We start from the raw sequence: 13,057 nt of genomic DNA, 5'->3' as shown, positions 1-13,057 counted from the left end.
AAATATATTGTACATAGATTGTATAATGTTGTTTTTAGTTAATTTTTTTAATGAAATTCTATAATATTGTATTTGAAATTAAAATCGTGTAATTCTTTGCTTAGGTAATGATAGTTCAATATTATGATTTTTACATTACATTTATCTTTTTGCATCTAGTTTAAAAACTTGTTTAAACAACTACAACCAGCCATTACTGGCAGTACAGTTTATTTTATTTATGCTCTGAAATTTACGATATGAGTTAAATATTATAAAATAGTAACCTGAAGAAATACAATAATTTATATACATATTGAAATCAAAAGTTTTTATTTTAATTAATGTTACGAAATTTATCCTTAAAATATAAACTAAATAATATACCTTCACACCATAGTTACCTCTCAAACTAATTCCGAAACAATGATTTACATGATATATAAAACTATAGTATGCTGGTATGATGAGCTAGCTAGGTGAGGCATTGCTTCAGATCTTGCCAGTAGTTCGAGAATGGCTAACTTAAATGTATTTTTGGAAGGTGGGACAAGAAGATAAAAAGGCATTAAATTTGAGCTTTTTTTTCTTGAATTCTTAAATCTAGGGATTGTAAATAACCACTGTTCTCCCAAACCAATACCATTACTATCTAAGTTTTGTTCCTTTGGACTTAAGTGGAGGAGTCTATGATACCCTTATGAAAGATCAAGGCTGGCTGTCAAAAATGTATTTAATGAAATATTAGCCAATATTTTAAAATTTCTACTACTATGTATTGATTTTTGAGATGTCAGGCATAGAAAATTAAAAAAAATTAAAAAATCTGTATGTCAATAGAGCTGAAAGTGAGGTATGGCAAGATATGTGCACTGGTGGACAAAATTAAGACAACATCAGAATTGGACACAGCTTCAATGGGCTAATGTTCTCTTCACCGATGAGTCCAGATTCAGTTTACAACCTGATTCTTGACGGTTATTGATATGGAGGGAACCTGGAACCCGATACCATCCCAGCAACATTATCGAAAGGGATCATTATGCTGGTGGAGGGCTCATGGTTTGGGCAGGGATCATGCAAGATGCCTGCACACCACTCGATGTGTTTGACAATGGTTCCGTGAATGCCCAGAGGTACAGGTAGGAGGTCCTAGAGCCCTATGTGCGTCTTTTCAGGGGCGCTGTTGGCCCTGAGTTCATTTTTATGGTGTAGAAATACATGTTATTGAACCACCGATAGATGGCGGAGTTTATCATTAGATTGTAACCGTAACCGCAAACTAAGATTTTGTAAAAAGCAAGAAAATTGTAATGTAGTAGTAGAAAAGTCTACCATTGTACCGTATTGAACATGTTAATGATTTAAATATATTTTTGTTACTTACCCCTTGGTAATTATTGAGTAGTTTTCCTGTGCCATCAAGAAAACGAGAAAAAGGTTATATTCACTAATAATAGTAATAAATCTTCGGTGTATTTACCCTATTAGAATTGCTTTAAGTTGAAAAGCGAAAACATCAGGCTTTTCTTACGATTTTATACAGAAACATTAAAACCCCGAAAATAAATATTGTAAAAAGTAGTTTTTCTTTTCTTTCTAAAATTGTTCCGTTTCATAGTGTAAGAGATGAAGTATGAATAANAAATTTTAATTTAAGGAACTTTTGTCATTTGTTTTTCAAAAGCAGATTGCTAGCTTATTTTTATTTGCTCACTCCTAATAAAATATTATCCATGTTGCTCGATGAAAATGAGAGGGAATGTTGTTTATAGGTCTTAGAATTTTGTTAAAAAACTATCTGTTAACTTTTGAAAAGAAGCATAATATTTTTGATTAAAGATTTTGAAGTTATATAAATTTTGTAAAGAAAAAGTAAAATTCTAAAAACAAATAAATTATCCACTTTTTACAATGATTTTTTTTACTGTGAAATATGTTTTATAAAATAATTTTTTGATAATCAGATTTACAACATCGAATTACTGTGTTTTATAGACCTCTCTTTTTCAACCTCTCTTTTTTAGTAATTTATAAAATAGCAACCTCCTGTGTTTTTCACATTTTGTAATAATTATGAAGCAACAATACTGTAAATTCTGTTTTTTTATTTAATTACTTAAATCAGGTTGGAAGATATGACAAAATAATGATAAGTGGATAGTCGAAACCCTTTGAATGTAGTAATCATTGATAAAGAAAGGACAGTGGAAGAAAGTGAATTTCTATTTCTGTCTATAAATAACCTTTTAAAGAACATTTTCTTTTCTTTTGTTTTTATTGTGGACACCCTTTTTTTCTTATTTAGATAAAAGATGCAAAAATTATTAAAGAGCATTATGCCAGAAAACTGAGATAAAAGCACATATATTGATAGTTATGATGTGATAAATATGTGTTCAGTTATATATTTAGATTATTTTATGGGTAAATAAACCCTTGATGCTTATTACAGTTTAGGAAATTTTAAATGTTGACTTACTGACCTCTTGGTAGACACTCTAACTAAATGTATCATTAAGAATTAATCTTCTCTATTATGGGATTAAAGAAAAATTATATGATTATAGGCATTACATGTTTATAATCACTGTTAACTTTCCACTGCAATAAAGTTTCTCATTCAAACTTTTTATTCTTTCACAGGAATGGACAGCAGGTGAATGTATACCAGAATTTTTTCCGATCCTCTGATTTTTAATTCTATTCACTCAGACTTAAATGATCTTGGCATTCCATGGTGTGATAGTCCAGAAGATTTTGTGGCAAAGCATAGAAATGCTTTAGAAAGTTCTCATGTATCTGAGCCGCTTCATCACTGGATGGATTTAACTTTTGGTTGTATAGTATGTATTCTTAATTTTTCTCTTTTAAACAAATGGATTTATGTTTTTGGTGTGTTGAAAATTGTATTAATTTTCTGTACTGTGATTTTTAAGTAGCTTTTAGACTTACCATTATTTATATACATCAGTTTTTCAGGTAAAAATTTAAATAAATAATGTGAGAGTACTAATTTTAACCACAAATCATTTTTTTAAAATTGTTTGTTACTCATTTTTTCAAAAAAATAAATAAATAAAATAGGAAAAAAATGATTAAACTTCATAAAAGTAGATGTAAAATTTTTACTGATATTATAGCCTTTTTGTAACCAATGAAAAAAAATTAAAAAAATTTTATTAATTGTTTCTATTAAGTTTTTAAAAACATTCTGGGAAAATTTTTTCAACCATGACTTCAAAAAATTTTCTATTGTTGGGTTATTAATTTTTAAAGGGTAACCTAAATATCCTTACATATTGTTGCAGAAAATCTGGTTTTGTAAGCACTAATAACTCAAACAGTGAAAATGATACAATCTTAGTTTAGACTTGGAACTGAATTGTCTAAGTTTTTCATGTGATCAACATTTAGTGAACATATTATGTTACTTATTGCTTTTTACATTTGATAAACATATTACGTTACTTTTTTTAAAAAAACATCCATTTTTTTAGTATTTAAATATTATTTTTAAGTTTATTTTTACTATGAATTTTAACCTTTTATTTTAAACTGCATACATCATAATCCTATGAGACAGGAGACTTAAGCTTTTTTGAAAATGTTTATTTTTTAAGGTCATTTTTCATTGGTGAGGTAGAAAAAAAGTTTTACATAATGTTGCTTAAATGTATCATACTGGTTATTTCTTATTAATTTGCTCTATGATGCAAATAATGAAGGGTGTTGCCCTTAAAAATAATAGTATTGAAATTTTATTTCTAGAAGTATTGAGACCTTAATTCCTGAAAGTTGTATATTTGTAAGGAAATGAAAGAAGGGGACAAATATTTCCTTTTAAGGTAAACAATGAAATTAAAAGGAATAATGTATACATCTACTAAATATTTCATGACAATATTTTTCTAGAAAGCAAGGAAGAGAAGAACTAAATTCTTTAAAATAGATTGAGTTTGTGCAGTAATATTGTAAAATTATATAGTACCTAATATAGTAATATTATAAAAATGGCCAAGCTGTTGTTATTCTTAATATGCAGAAATCGTAAAAAAAAGGGAGGGAGTGTAGTAAGCTAAGGAAGTAATCAACATGTATAACTTCATTCTTGAAAATTGCATGTATTTTTTTATTTGTGAACCTATCTTTATTTTTTTTTAATTTTAAAATAAATTTTTCGTATCATTATTTAAGTAATTTTTTCCATTCCAATGACAGTGCAAACACATTAACTGAAAAATAAATATGTCAAAATTAGTTTCCTTTTATTTTTAGTACTAAAGCGTTCAAAACAAATCTTTGTGAGAAAAAAAAATTCAAATAATTTTTGGTTAAAGCAAAATATGGATTGAGCTAATTTTCGTTTAAATTTAGGTCTATATAGTTTTAAGGTAAAATCTAATAGTGAGCTATAAATGGCTGAATTAATTTATCACTCAATCTGACTGCCTTGAATTCTGAGTTTCATAAACAGTCAATTAGCACTGCTTTGTGCATATTTAGAAGTCCAGCATAGACACAATGTTCCAGATAATTGGNCACTTTTGGGAGCCACTGTAATTATTAAAAATTATTGATATATAATCACCTGAAACGGTTTTCTTTTCCTTAATGAAAATATATTAAACAATACTTATCCAAGGTTTTATTGGTTATTCTGATTTTGTCATTTTGTAGGTACACTTTGAGCAAATACTACTTAAAGTAACACATTAAGTTCAATAAAAACAATTAAAATTATTCAATAAAAACAATATATTCTGCAACATCCTACACTTTAAAAGAAAAAAGGAAAAAAACACAAACCTGGAAATTTTAAGATTTTTACCTGGAAAAATCAGGGAAATTTGAAATCTGTTATGAGTGGCCACGCTGATAAAATTTTAAGTTCAGAAGACGAAAGTTGATTCACATTATTTAATAAATTGATTTAAAGTTATGAAAAAGCAATTTAAAGTTTAGGTGAAATTTTTGGGTGTGATTTTAAAATTCATTTAAGTTAGACAACTGCCAAAGTCTAAAATTGCTGGGGCTTTATTTAAAAAGTATAATTTTTTTTATAAAAAAAGTACTTAACAGGACATTTTCTTGACTGTAGCAGAAAAGAGAATATACTCTTTTCGTTAAAATAATAACATTTTAAGGATCGGCATCTGAATGCTATAAATATGACCGTGTTATTTATTTATTTTTTTGTATCTTACTAATTATTTAGGAAAACTGTGTGAAATAAAATAAAATTTGCCTAACAAAATGCTTATTTTTCATACCTGACATGTATCATGATATTTTATAACTAAAATTAAACAGAAGAAGAAAATGATGTGAAAAAATATATAATTTGGAATTAAGTCTAGTGTCTAGTAATTCTTGTATAAGACATTTTTTGTAAATTTTATATCTATTTTTATTTAATTCTTTTTTAGTATGGATTAGAAATGTTGTGTAAAGCAAAGGCTTAAAAATATTTAGCATCTTTATAATTAATTATTTGTTTGTATTTAAATCTTATTTTGAAAGAAAAAAAAACTTATTTCTTATACTTTTTGCAAAATTTTCAGAAAAGTTTGTTTCTTTTTTAACAGAAAAATATTTAATTCTTGGTAGTACCATTAGTTTTAAAATTTCCCTTTCTGTTGTTTATTTAGAAAATTACTAGACTTTAAAAGTTAAATCAACACTTCCTTTGCAAAATACTTGAATGAAAACTACAAAGTTTGTGAAATTTTGTTGCTAAGGCTCTTTTGAGTAGTTTTAATCATCTAGGTTGATTAAGTATTTTCAAAAATTTTGCAGTTTTATATATTTAAACTAGTACTTCCTTTTGTAAAAAGTTTTTAGAGCATGTTTTTAAATGTATTAAAAATCATTATAAAATAAGTATTAAAAAATATGAAGGATGAAGTTCTCAAACATATTCATTAAATAACTTTTTAAAGAGTGAACACAAAATTATAGAACAGTCATCTTTAATAAATTTTATTTTAAATTTTAACTTCATGCATAAAATTTCAGTTTTGTAATTTTGTTTACCTATGATGAATTAAAAATGGTAGACTTTTGACATCTAAATTCTAAAATAACATTGATTTATGAATTAATATTGGGACAGAAGATTTCCTTATAATATAGGATACTGCTGAGAGTTCAAATTATATTTTTCTTATCACGTAACGCTTATTTCTTTCTCTTATTTATTTATAAAATTTTGAAATGGAAAAACTAGGAAAATAATTTTTCTTTTCTTTTCAAAATGATCTAAAATTATTCACGTACACTATATTTGAAAAATGATTTCAAAATTGGAACAAAAGAAGCTTAAAGGTACAATTTTATGTCTGGTGAAATTCAATTTTATTTAGGGAGTTAAAAAGAAGGATGTTAATTAAAATTTTGATGCAATTAAAAAAAAAAAAGATTTTTTTTTTTAAAGAATATTAAAATTTTGTATATATTTTAAAGTTATTCATGTATAAAAACCAAACAAAGATGTTGTAAAACAATATATTTGTAGTTATTATTGTAGTAAAACACTTTTTAAAAACTATTCAGAGCTATTTTTTTTAAAATTAATCAAGCAAGCCTCCTTAATGTATGCAGGTCCAAGGCTCCTAAAAGTGGCCCTTTTGTCAAGCTAAAAAAGTATAATCATGAATGTTAGTGCTTTATCTTAAATTAACATTCAATATCTGGACAATAAAAAATAGCAAATTTAATTGTTTTTGGCTTTCAGGTTCAGCTGCTGTCAAAGCAAAATATGTCTGCTTACCATTAGTTGATCAGCATACAACAGTTCAAAGTTATGGAATGGTTCAGTTATTTACACATCCCCATAAGTTGATCAAATCTTTATTTTTAAGAACTCCTTGAATTTTTAAAAAAATTCAATTTGTTTAGTTTTATTATTTTATAATAATTAGATTTCAGTAAAAGAAACATTGTTTCAATAAGATATAAAATTTAAAAATATTTATTAAGTGTTAAGTTTCTGAACTGTCATTATGAAAAGCTCGGGCTCCATCCCCTGTGACGTCTTAAACCCCACACAGCTTCAGATTGATGGGTACCAGCTTGTCTGGGAAGTAAAGGTGGCCTGTGTGCAGTGCTGACCACATTGCCGCAATCATGTCGTTGGTCGCAAAAATTAGAAATTAAAACATGTTTATTACATTTAAAAGTGCTATTAATTGATGAAAAAGAATTGTAAAGACTTCTAATTACAATTTTAAAAAATAACATGTTTTCTAATATTTCTTTACTTCTAGAATGTTACAATATTAAGTTTTTTTCAGGCACTACTATCTTAGAACCACTGAATATTGTTATCTGCAGTGTTATTTGCCTTAATTAAATCCGTGAAATGAAAATAATTTAAAATTTTCTGGTGGAAGCTTAACAAAAATACTTTCTGAACGGTAGTATGAATGTTAGTTTTAAAATGTCGACATCTGATTGCATACCAAAATAAAATGTTACAGGTGTCTGACACAAAAGAGAGAGGTGATGAGGAAGGACAAGTCCAGCTTTTTTAAAACATTTAGGTAATATAAATAAATATTTTAATTTAAAATAATACATTTTTAAATTGTTATTCTTTAATTACTATTTGATTAACTTGTATTATAATTATATTGATTGAAATTATGTAAAATGTTGCTTAAGACAATTTCAAAGAATAATTTTATAAAAAGCATTTTTGTCTTGAGAGTAAATATGTTGAATTGCTCTGAGCATGTTGAATTTTTATCGATTTCAATAATAAAGAAAATAAGAATATTGTTTTTAAAAGTATTTTTTGCTAGTTTTGTTTTTAAAAGTATTTTTTGTATTAGTTTTCTTGAAATTATTTATCAAATACAGTGTGCTTATTTGTGTTCAAAACTGATGCAAAAAATAAACAAAACATCCTGAATTACTTTAGATGTAATGGTTGGATTTTTACATACTAAAACTTAATCCTTTCCCAATGGGAAAAGTTCAAATCTACTGGTATTTGAAATCCTATGGAGATGCAATGCTATCCTGTGCCTAAAATTACAGTTTTTAAAACATTCCAAAACACTGTCACAAATATGGGATGGTCGGAGCTGCCACCGTCATGTTCGCTGCCACCGACGCACTAGCGCATAAGAGCGGCACCTCCTGGTATGCCGACGGCGCGCTAGCGCGTCGATCGACTATGATAAGTTATATGCTCTGTGTTTAGTGTGGCTTTGGGAGTTGAACGGAGAGGTTGTTTTGGCACATTAGTGAAGCATTATTTTTTGTGGTTGGTTTTCAAAATTTTTGTTTGAATTTTTTTATGTGCGTGACTGCCAATATCTGCATATTGTGCTTATTATTTGTAAATATTTTCAATTCTGTTTCATACATGGTACTACATATACTTGAATGGTATTCTATTTTATTCCTTTTAAACTGCTATTTTATGCAATATGCCATTAATTTCTGAAAATATTGGTCAGACGCGCTGCAGCGTCAGTGGCACTGACGAAGACAGGTTGTGTCTGTGTGCCACTGATGCTCCAGAGCGTCGAAAAAAAACAACCACTCTCTAAACAGGAAAATAATATGTTTCTTTGTTTTTCTGGTTTTCCTAGTAAAATATAAGGAACATTTAAACCATTAAAACCCTGTTCTGTAATCCGGCTTCTGAGAATGGAAATATCATTTTTAGTGGCAACGAATGTGTTAACGAGAAAAGTGCATGGCAGTGTGTCGGCCGGAAAATGAGAGCGTTTCATTCCTGCTTGTGTATATGACAGTCAGCTCCAAACTGTTCAAGGAAGTGACTTCAGATATCTTAATTAATTAATGCATATGATTTTTTAGTTACGAAACCAGACACAAAACATACTTTCTCTGAATAAACTTACCCTTTTTTGGCAAATTTTTACCTTGCCCTCAAAATATTATGGGTCGTTGTTATCTTGGAATAATGGTCAGGTTAAAATTTTGGACCCTTTAATGTTAATTCTACTTTTTGCTTAGTTTGGAATGTTTTGAGAATTTCTTAAGTGAATGGAAAGATTTTTGCACACAATTATGGAATTGGTTTATCCAGAACTGATTTCTTTCAAAAGATAATTTTTATCCGTTTTAATTGTTTTTTATTATTTTATTTAATAATAGTTGAAAACATTTTGAATGGTAAGGTGTAAATTTTTTTTTTATCTCTTTAAGACTGTAATTGTATTTAGAAACATACAAACTTTGAACAAAATCAGTTGAATAGTTCCTGAGAAATGGAATTTTAAAGAAGTCTTTTATTTGAAATTCGAATTTCTACCGAAATATTTTGACCAATTTCATTTCAATATTTTGTATTTTATCACGAATTACATTTTTTAAAATGATGTAAAAATTTGTATATCTTATATATCTAACAATGTTTATCTTATATTTCTGTATCTTATATACCTTACACTTCAAAAAATTTTCAACTCTTATTAAATAAAAAAAAGACAAATAATTATTAAAAATTATTTTTTGCCTGAAGTTATCTTTGGAAGTTATCTTCAGTGGATCGATAAATGAGTACCAAGCATGCTTGGGAAATAAACACTGGGGGTTCTGACCACTCAACCGGAACATCTGTTCTTGCACCTCAGAGCCCAAGCTACGGAGTTGAGCATTGGTAATTGTAAACCCAAAATTGGATCCGCTGTTCAACGTGATTATAATGCAAGGTAAAATATTCAACTATGTTCTCAATCGATGTCATCTCTCATTCAATTTTTTTTATTAATCAAAATTTAACAGCTATTAAGCCAATAACATTTAATCTTTGGTTATGAGTTAGGGCTTACATCAAAAGTAACGATTGCCACAGGGTGGCTGACTGTTACAAATAGTGATTAAAAACTTGTTTGCCAGTCTCCACCTTTTGTTAAAAATGTGAAATATGTGCACTTTATTATTGGATTTGGTTTTTTTTTAAAGTAAATATGGAATTAATATGAATATTCATAACAATTAGGGAAATTATTTTATTTAACACTTGCTTTTTAAAAATTTTCTTCATTTTACAATTGTAATATTTATCATATTTTGAGAGATGCTTTAAAAAAAATGTCTGATATTATTATTTATTGACAATTTTTAACCATTCAAAATTTTCTATTTTTGAAAAAGTTTCTACTGTTAAAAGTGCTACAACTGGCTGTTGCCATAGTTTCCTAATTTTGCCCTATACCATCTAACAACTCCTGAATATTTTATGCGCATGGGCGTCAAGAATTAAAAATTATATTACCCTGCATTTCCTAGGTTTGAAAAAAAAGTTAATTTTTTAATAAAATTTTAATTTTGAAATTTTTTTTATTTATTACCTAGATGCATATAAAAGATAGTACCTAGATACCTAGTAGATTTAGTACCTAGATACATAAAAAATATTTACATACCTAGAAATATATGTCTAGGTATGTAAATATTTTTTTACATTACCATCAATTCTTTTAAAAAGAAAACTTTGTACCAGAGTAGTGCAACTTGTAGTCCTTAAAAAGTTTTTGTATTTCATTTAAAAAAAATATATTGTTTTTATTTGGTACTATAAGATTTTTTAGTCTTTTTGCAGCATTTGGAAATATTTGTCTTTTGAGCTAAAATATTTCTTCAAAGTAATGATAAATGAAATGAGTTGTTTTATTCTCTTATCTTTTTCTTGGCAGTGATTTTGATATGGTTTTTTATCAGTGGCATGAAAAAAACCATAATGTAAGTAAGAATACACAAAAACTTAAAGAACCTGACTGGTGTGAAAATGAATTTGACAAGTAAGTGTTCTCTTTATTAGTTGTTAATTTAAATTCAACTTTTTTAAATCAGAAATAAATGAACCAGGTTTTTAATTTGAAATTTAATTGTTTGTAAGCTTTGCGAAAGTTGATGCTATTATATCCATCTTTTTATGCATCCCGATGTGATTTTAGTTTAAGATTAGATTTGATTATTTCCTTGCGCAACATGTTCTTCTTTTTTCTGAATATTACTTTATTATTCAATAAAAAAACTGCTTGGTTGCAAATTTGTAAAGAAAACTTGTGTTAAAGGTATTAATATTTTAATGTACTTTCATAAATTAAGTTACATTGCTACCTATTTTCACTAAAATGAATTTATCCACTTATGGGGAAAAAACTTTTATTTAAAACAAAATTTCACTGTGCATATTTTATTCAAATTATAATTTAATTATCTAATAAATATTATCTTGACAAAGTGTTATAAAGAAAGAAACCAATATTTGCAAATCATCTATGTTTCTTTTTTAGATTACTCTTTCGCCAAGTATCGATAAATTTTTTTTTTTCAAGATAAATTTTTTATTTGAGAGTTTAAGTTTTAAGCAACTTCCATGTATTCTTATTTACATTAAATGGTGGTAAGAATGTATGTCTTGTAGCCGTTAAGTCCCAGTTTTGATGCGACTCTTTCCAATTTTTTAATCAATCAGAAAAATGATTGTTTTTTATTTATTTATTTAAAGTATATAAATTAAAGCAAATGTACATCAAATTTCAGTCCCACAGTGGACTGATTGTTAAGACCCAGCAGATCACCGAAATCAAGCATCACTGGCTGTGGTCAGTGTGCGGGTGGGTGACCACTTGGATCAATCTGCATAGGGACTGACGGGGTGCGGTATTGGTCCTCGTTACTGTTCTACCGTAAAATGCTCAACTTCGCCTGCAGGTTGTCAGGTTACAGAAGCAGGGGTGTCGTCTGCACGGCAGAGGATCAAAAATGTGATGGCATGTCTTCGGATCATCCTCAGGGATGTTTCCCAGTCCGTCGCCAATAGCCATTGTGCAGCTCTAGTGCAGCGTAAATGAACTACAACTACAACAACATTAAATTTCATTTTGAATTTAAATTTTTTTTTATTCAAAAAATATTTCAATCGAAATGCATAAACTATTTTAAAAATGTTTTAATCAACTTTAAACTTTGTTCTGTTGTTATATTATTACTAATTATGAGTATTGTCAAAATAATAAATAATAATGTACTTTCTAAGTCAGATTTTCTGTTCAAATCAGAAAATAAACTTTAATTTTAAGATTTAAAATGGGTCTTACATAAATTTTTAAAAGAAAAACTTTTTGTCCCCCTATTCAGTGAGAATTTCAATTATTTAATTTTTTCAAATAACTTTAAAATATTTTCAATTAGAAAGAATGAAAAGCCTTTTATGAAATTTTAAGCTTTATTTTTCTTTTTTTTATCTATACTAATAAGGATAAGGCATTTTTAGCTGTACTAATTTATTCTTGCTATTATTTTCTTTAAAAAAAATCAGTTGTGGTATTGTTTATATAGATAAATTTTTTCTAGGATTGTTATCCCCGAAGAATGCATAAAAGAATTTTATGAAAAAAACAAAGGGCTAGTGAAATATAGGTATTTTAATTTTTTTGGTTACTTATATTATATATACGCTTAATAATGTATAACATAGTGTTCATTTGTGTCAATATAATTTAATATCTTATATACTTTTATTCTGTTAAGTTCAAGAATTTTCAAAAGCACTATTTTTATTAAATGCGATACTATGCATTGGTATAATTCTGTGGTTTTCAAAGTGTATACTATCATAAATAGAGGATCTTATCATAAATAGAAGAAAAATAATTTTTTGCATCTGCTGTTATAAATAATTTGAAAGAAGAAATGTATAAATAATTTGATAAGAAATGTAACTAACTACATTGATATATTGATAACTGAAACCGTAAGAACTTAGTGGTAACTATAGTGTTCAGGGTGGCCACCCACCTGGAAAACCTGGAATTATCAGGGAATTTTTTTATACTGGAAAAAATCAGGGAAATTTGGATAAAAACCTGGAAAAATCAGGAAAGTTTAAAGAAGAGCTGGAAATTTTTTCTTAGATATTTTTTAATTTCCCTAATTTAAATTATTTACTAATTTTCTTAGTTTAAATTATTTCATCCATTATACACAAATTTTTTTGACGGAAATGTGTCTCCAAACAGTTAAAATGTCATCAACTTTGCTTGCATCAAAATTTGCTATATTATAACCCTGTTAAACTAGAATGCCA

At 27.3% G+C, this 13,057-nt stretch overlaps 1 protein-coding gene across 32 annotated transcripts in view; it reads left to right on the top strand.

Moving 5' to 3' along the window:
- LOC107449365 (uncharacterized) overlaps window positions 1–13,057 on the top strand; it is a 45,659-nt gene that overhangs the window by 9,482 nt on the left and 23,120 nt on the right. For 16 of the 32 annotated variants that reach the window (XM_071178272.1, XM_071178271.1, XM_071178282.1 and 13 more), the window contains exons 4-8: window positions 2,626–2,825; window positions 6,716–6,792; window positions 7,461–7,523; window positions 10,659–10,763; window positions 12,325–12,390. The exons of 1 other annotated variant lie outside the window; for it this stretch is intronic. In XM_071178272.1, coding sequence (XP_071034373.1) covers window positions 6,785–6,792; window positions 7,461–7,523; window positions 10,659–10,763; window positions 12,325–12,390 — 242 coding nt within the window. In that variant the 5' untranslated portion in view covers window positions 2,626–2,825; window positions 6,716–6,784. Of the gene's footprint in view, window positions 1–2,625; window positions 2,826–6,715; window positions 6,793–7,460; window positions 7,524–9,481; window positions 9,672–10,658; window positions 10,764–12,324; window positions 12,391–13,057 lie in introns of all 32 variants that reach the window. 15 more of the 32 variants (XR_011636336.1, XR_011636334.1, XR_011636332.1 and 12 more) reach the window with 4 other exon arrangements.

Source organism: Parasteatoda tepidariorum, chromosome 3 (genome assembly GCF_043381705.1).
Source record: "Parasteatoda tepidariorum isolate YZ-2023 chromosome 3, CAS_Ptep_4.0, whole genome shotgun sequence".
Lineage (NCBI taxonomy): Eukaryota > Metazoa > Arthropoda > Arachnida > Araneae > Theridiidae > Parasteatoda > Parasteatoda tepidariorum.
This window is presented reverse-complemented; position numbering and strand designations above follow the sequence as displayed.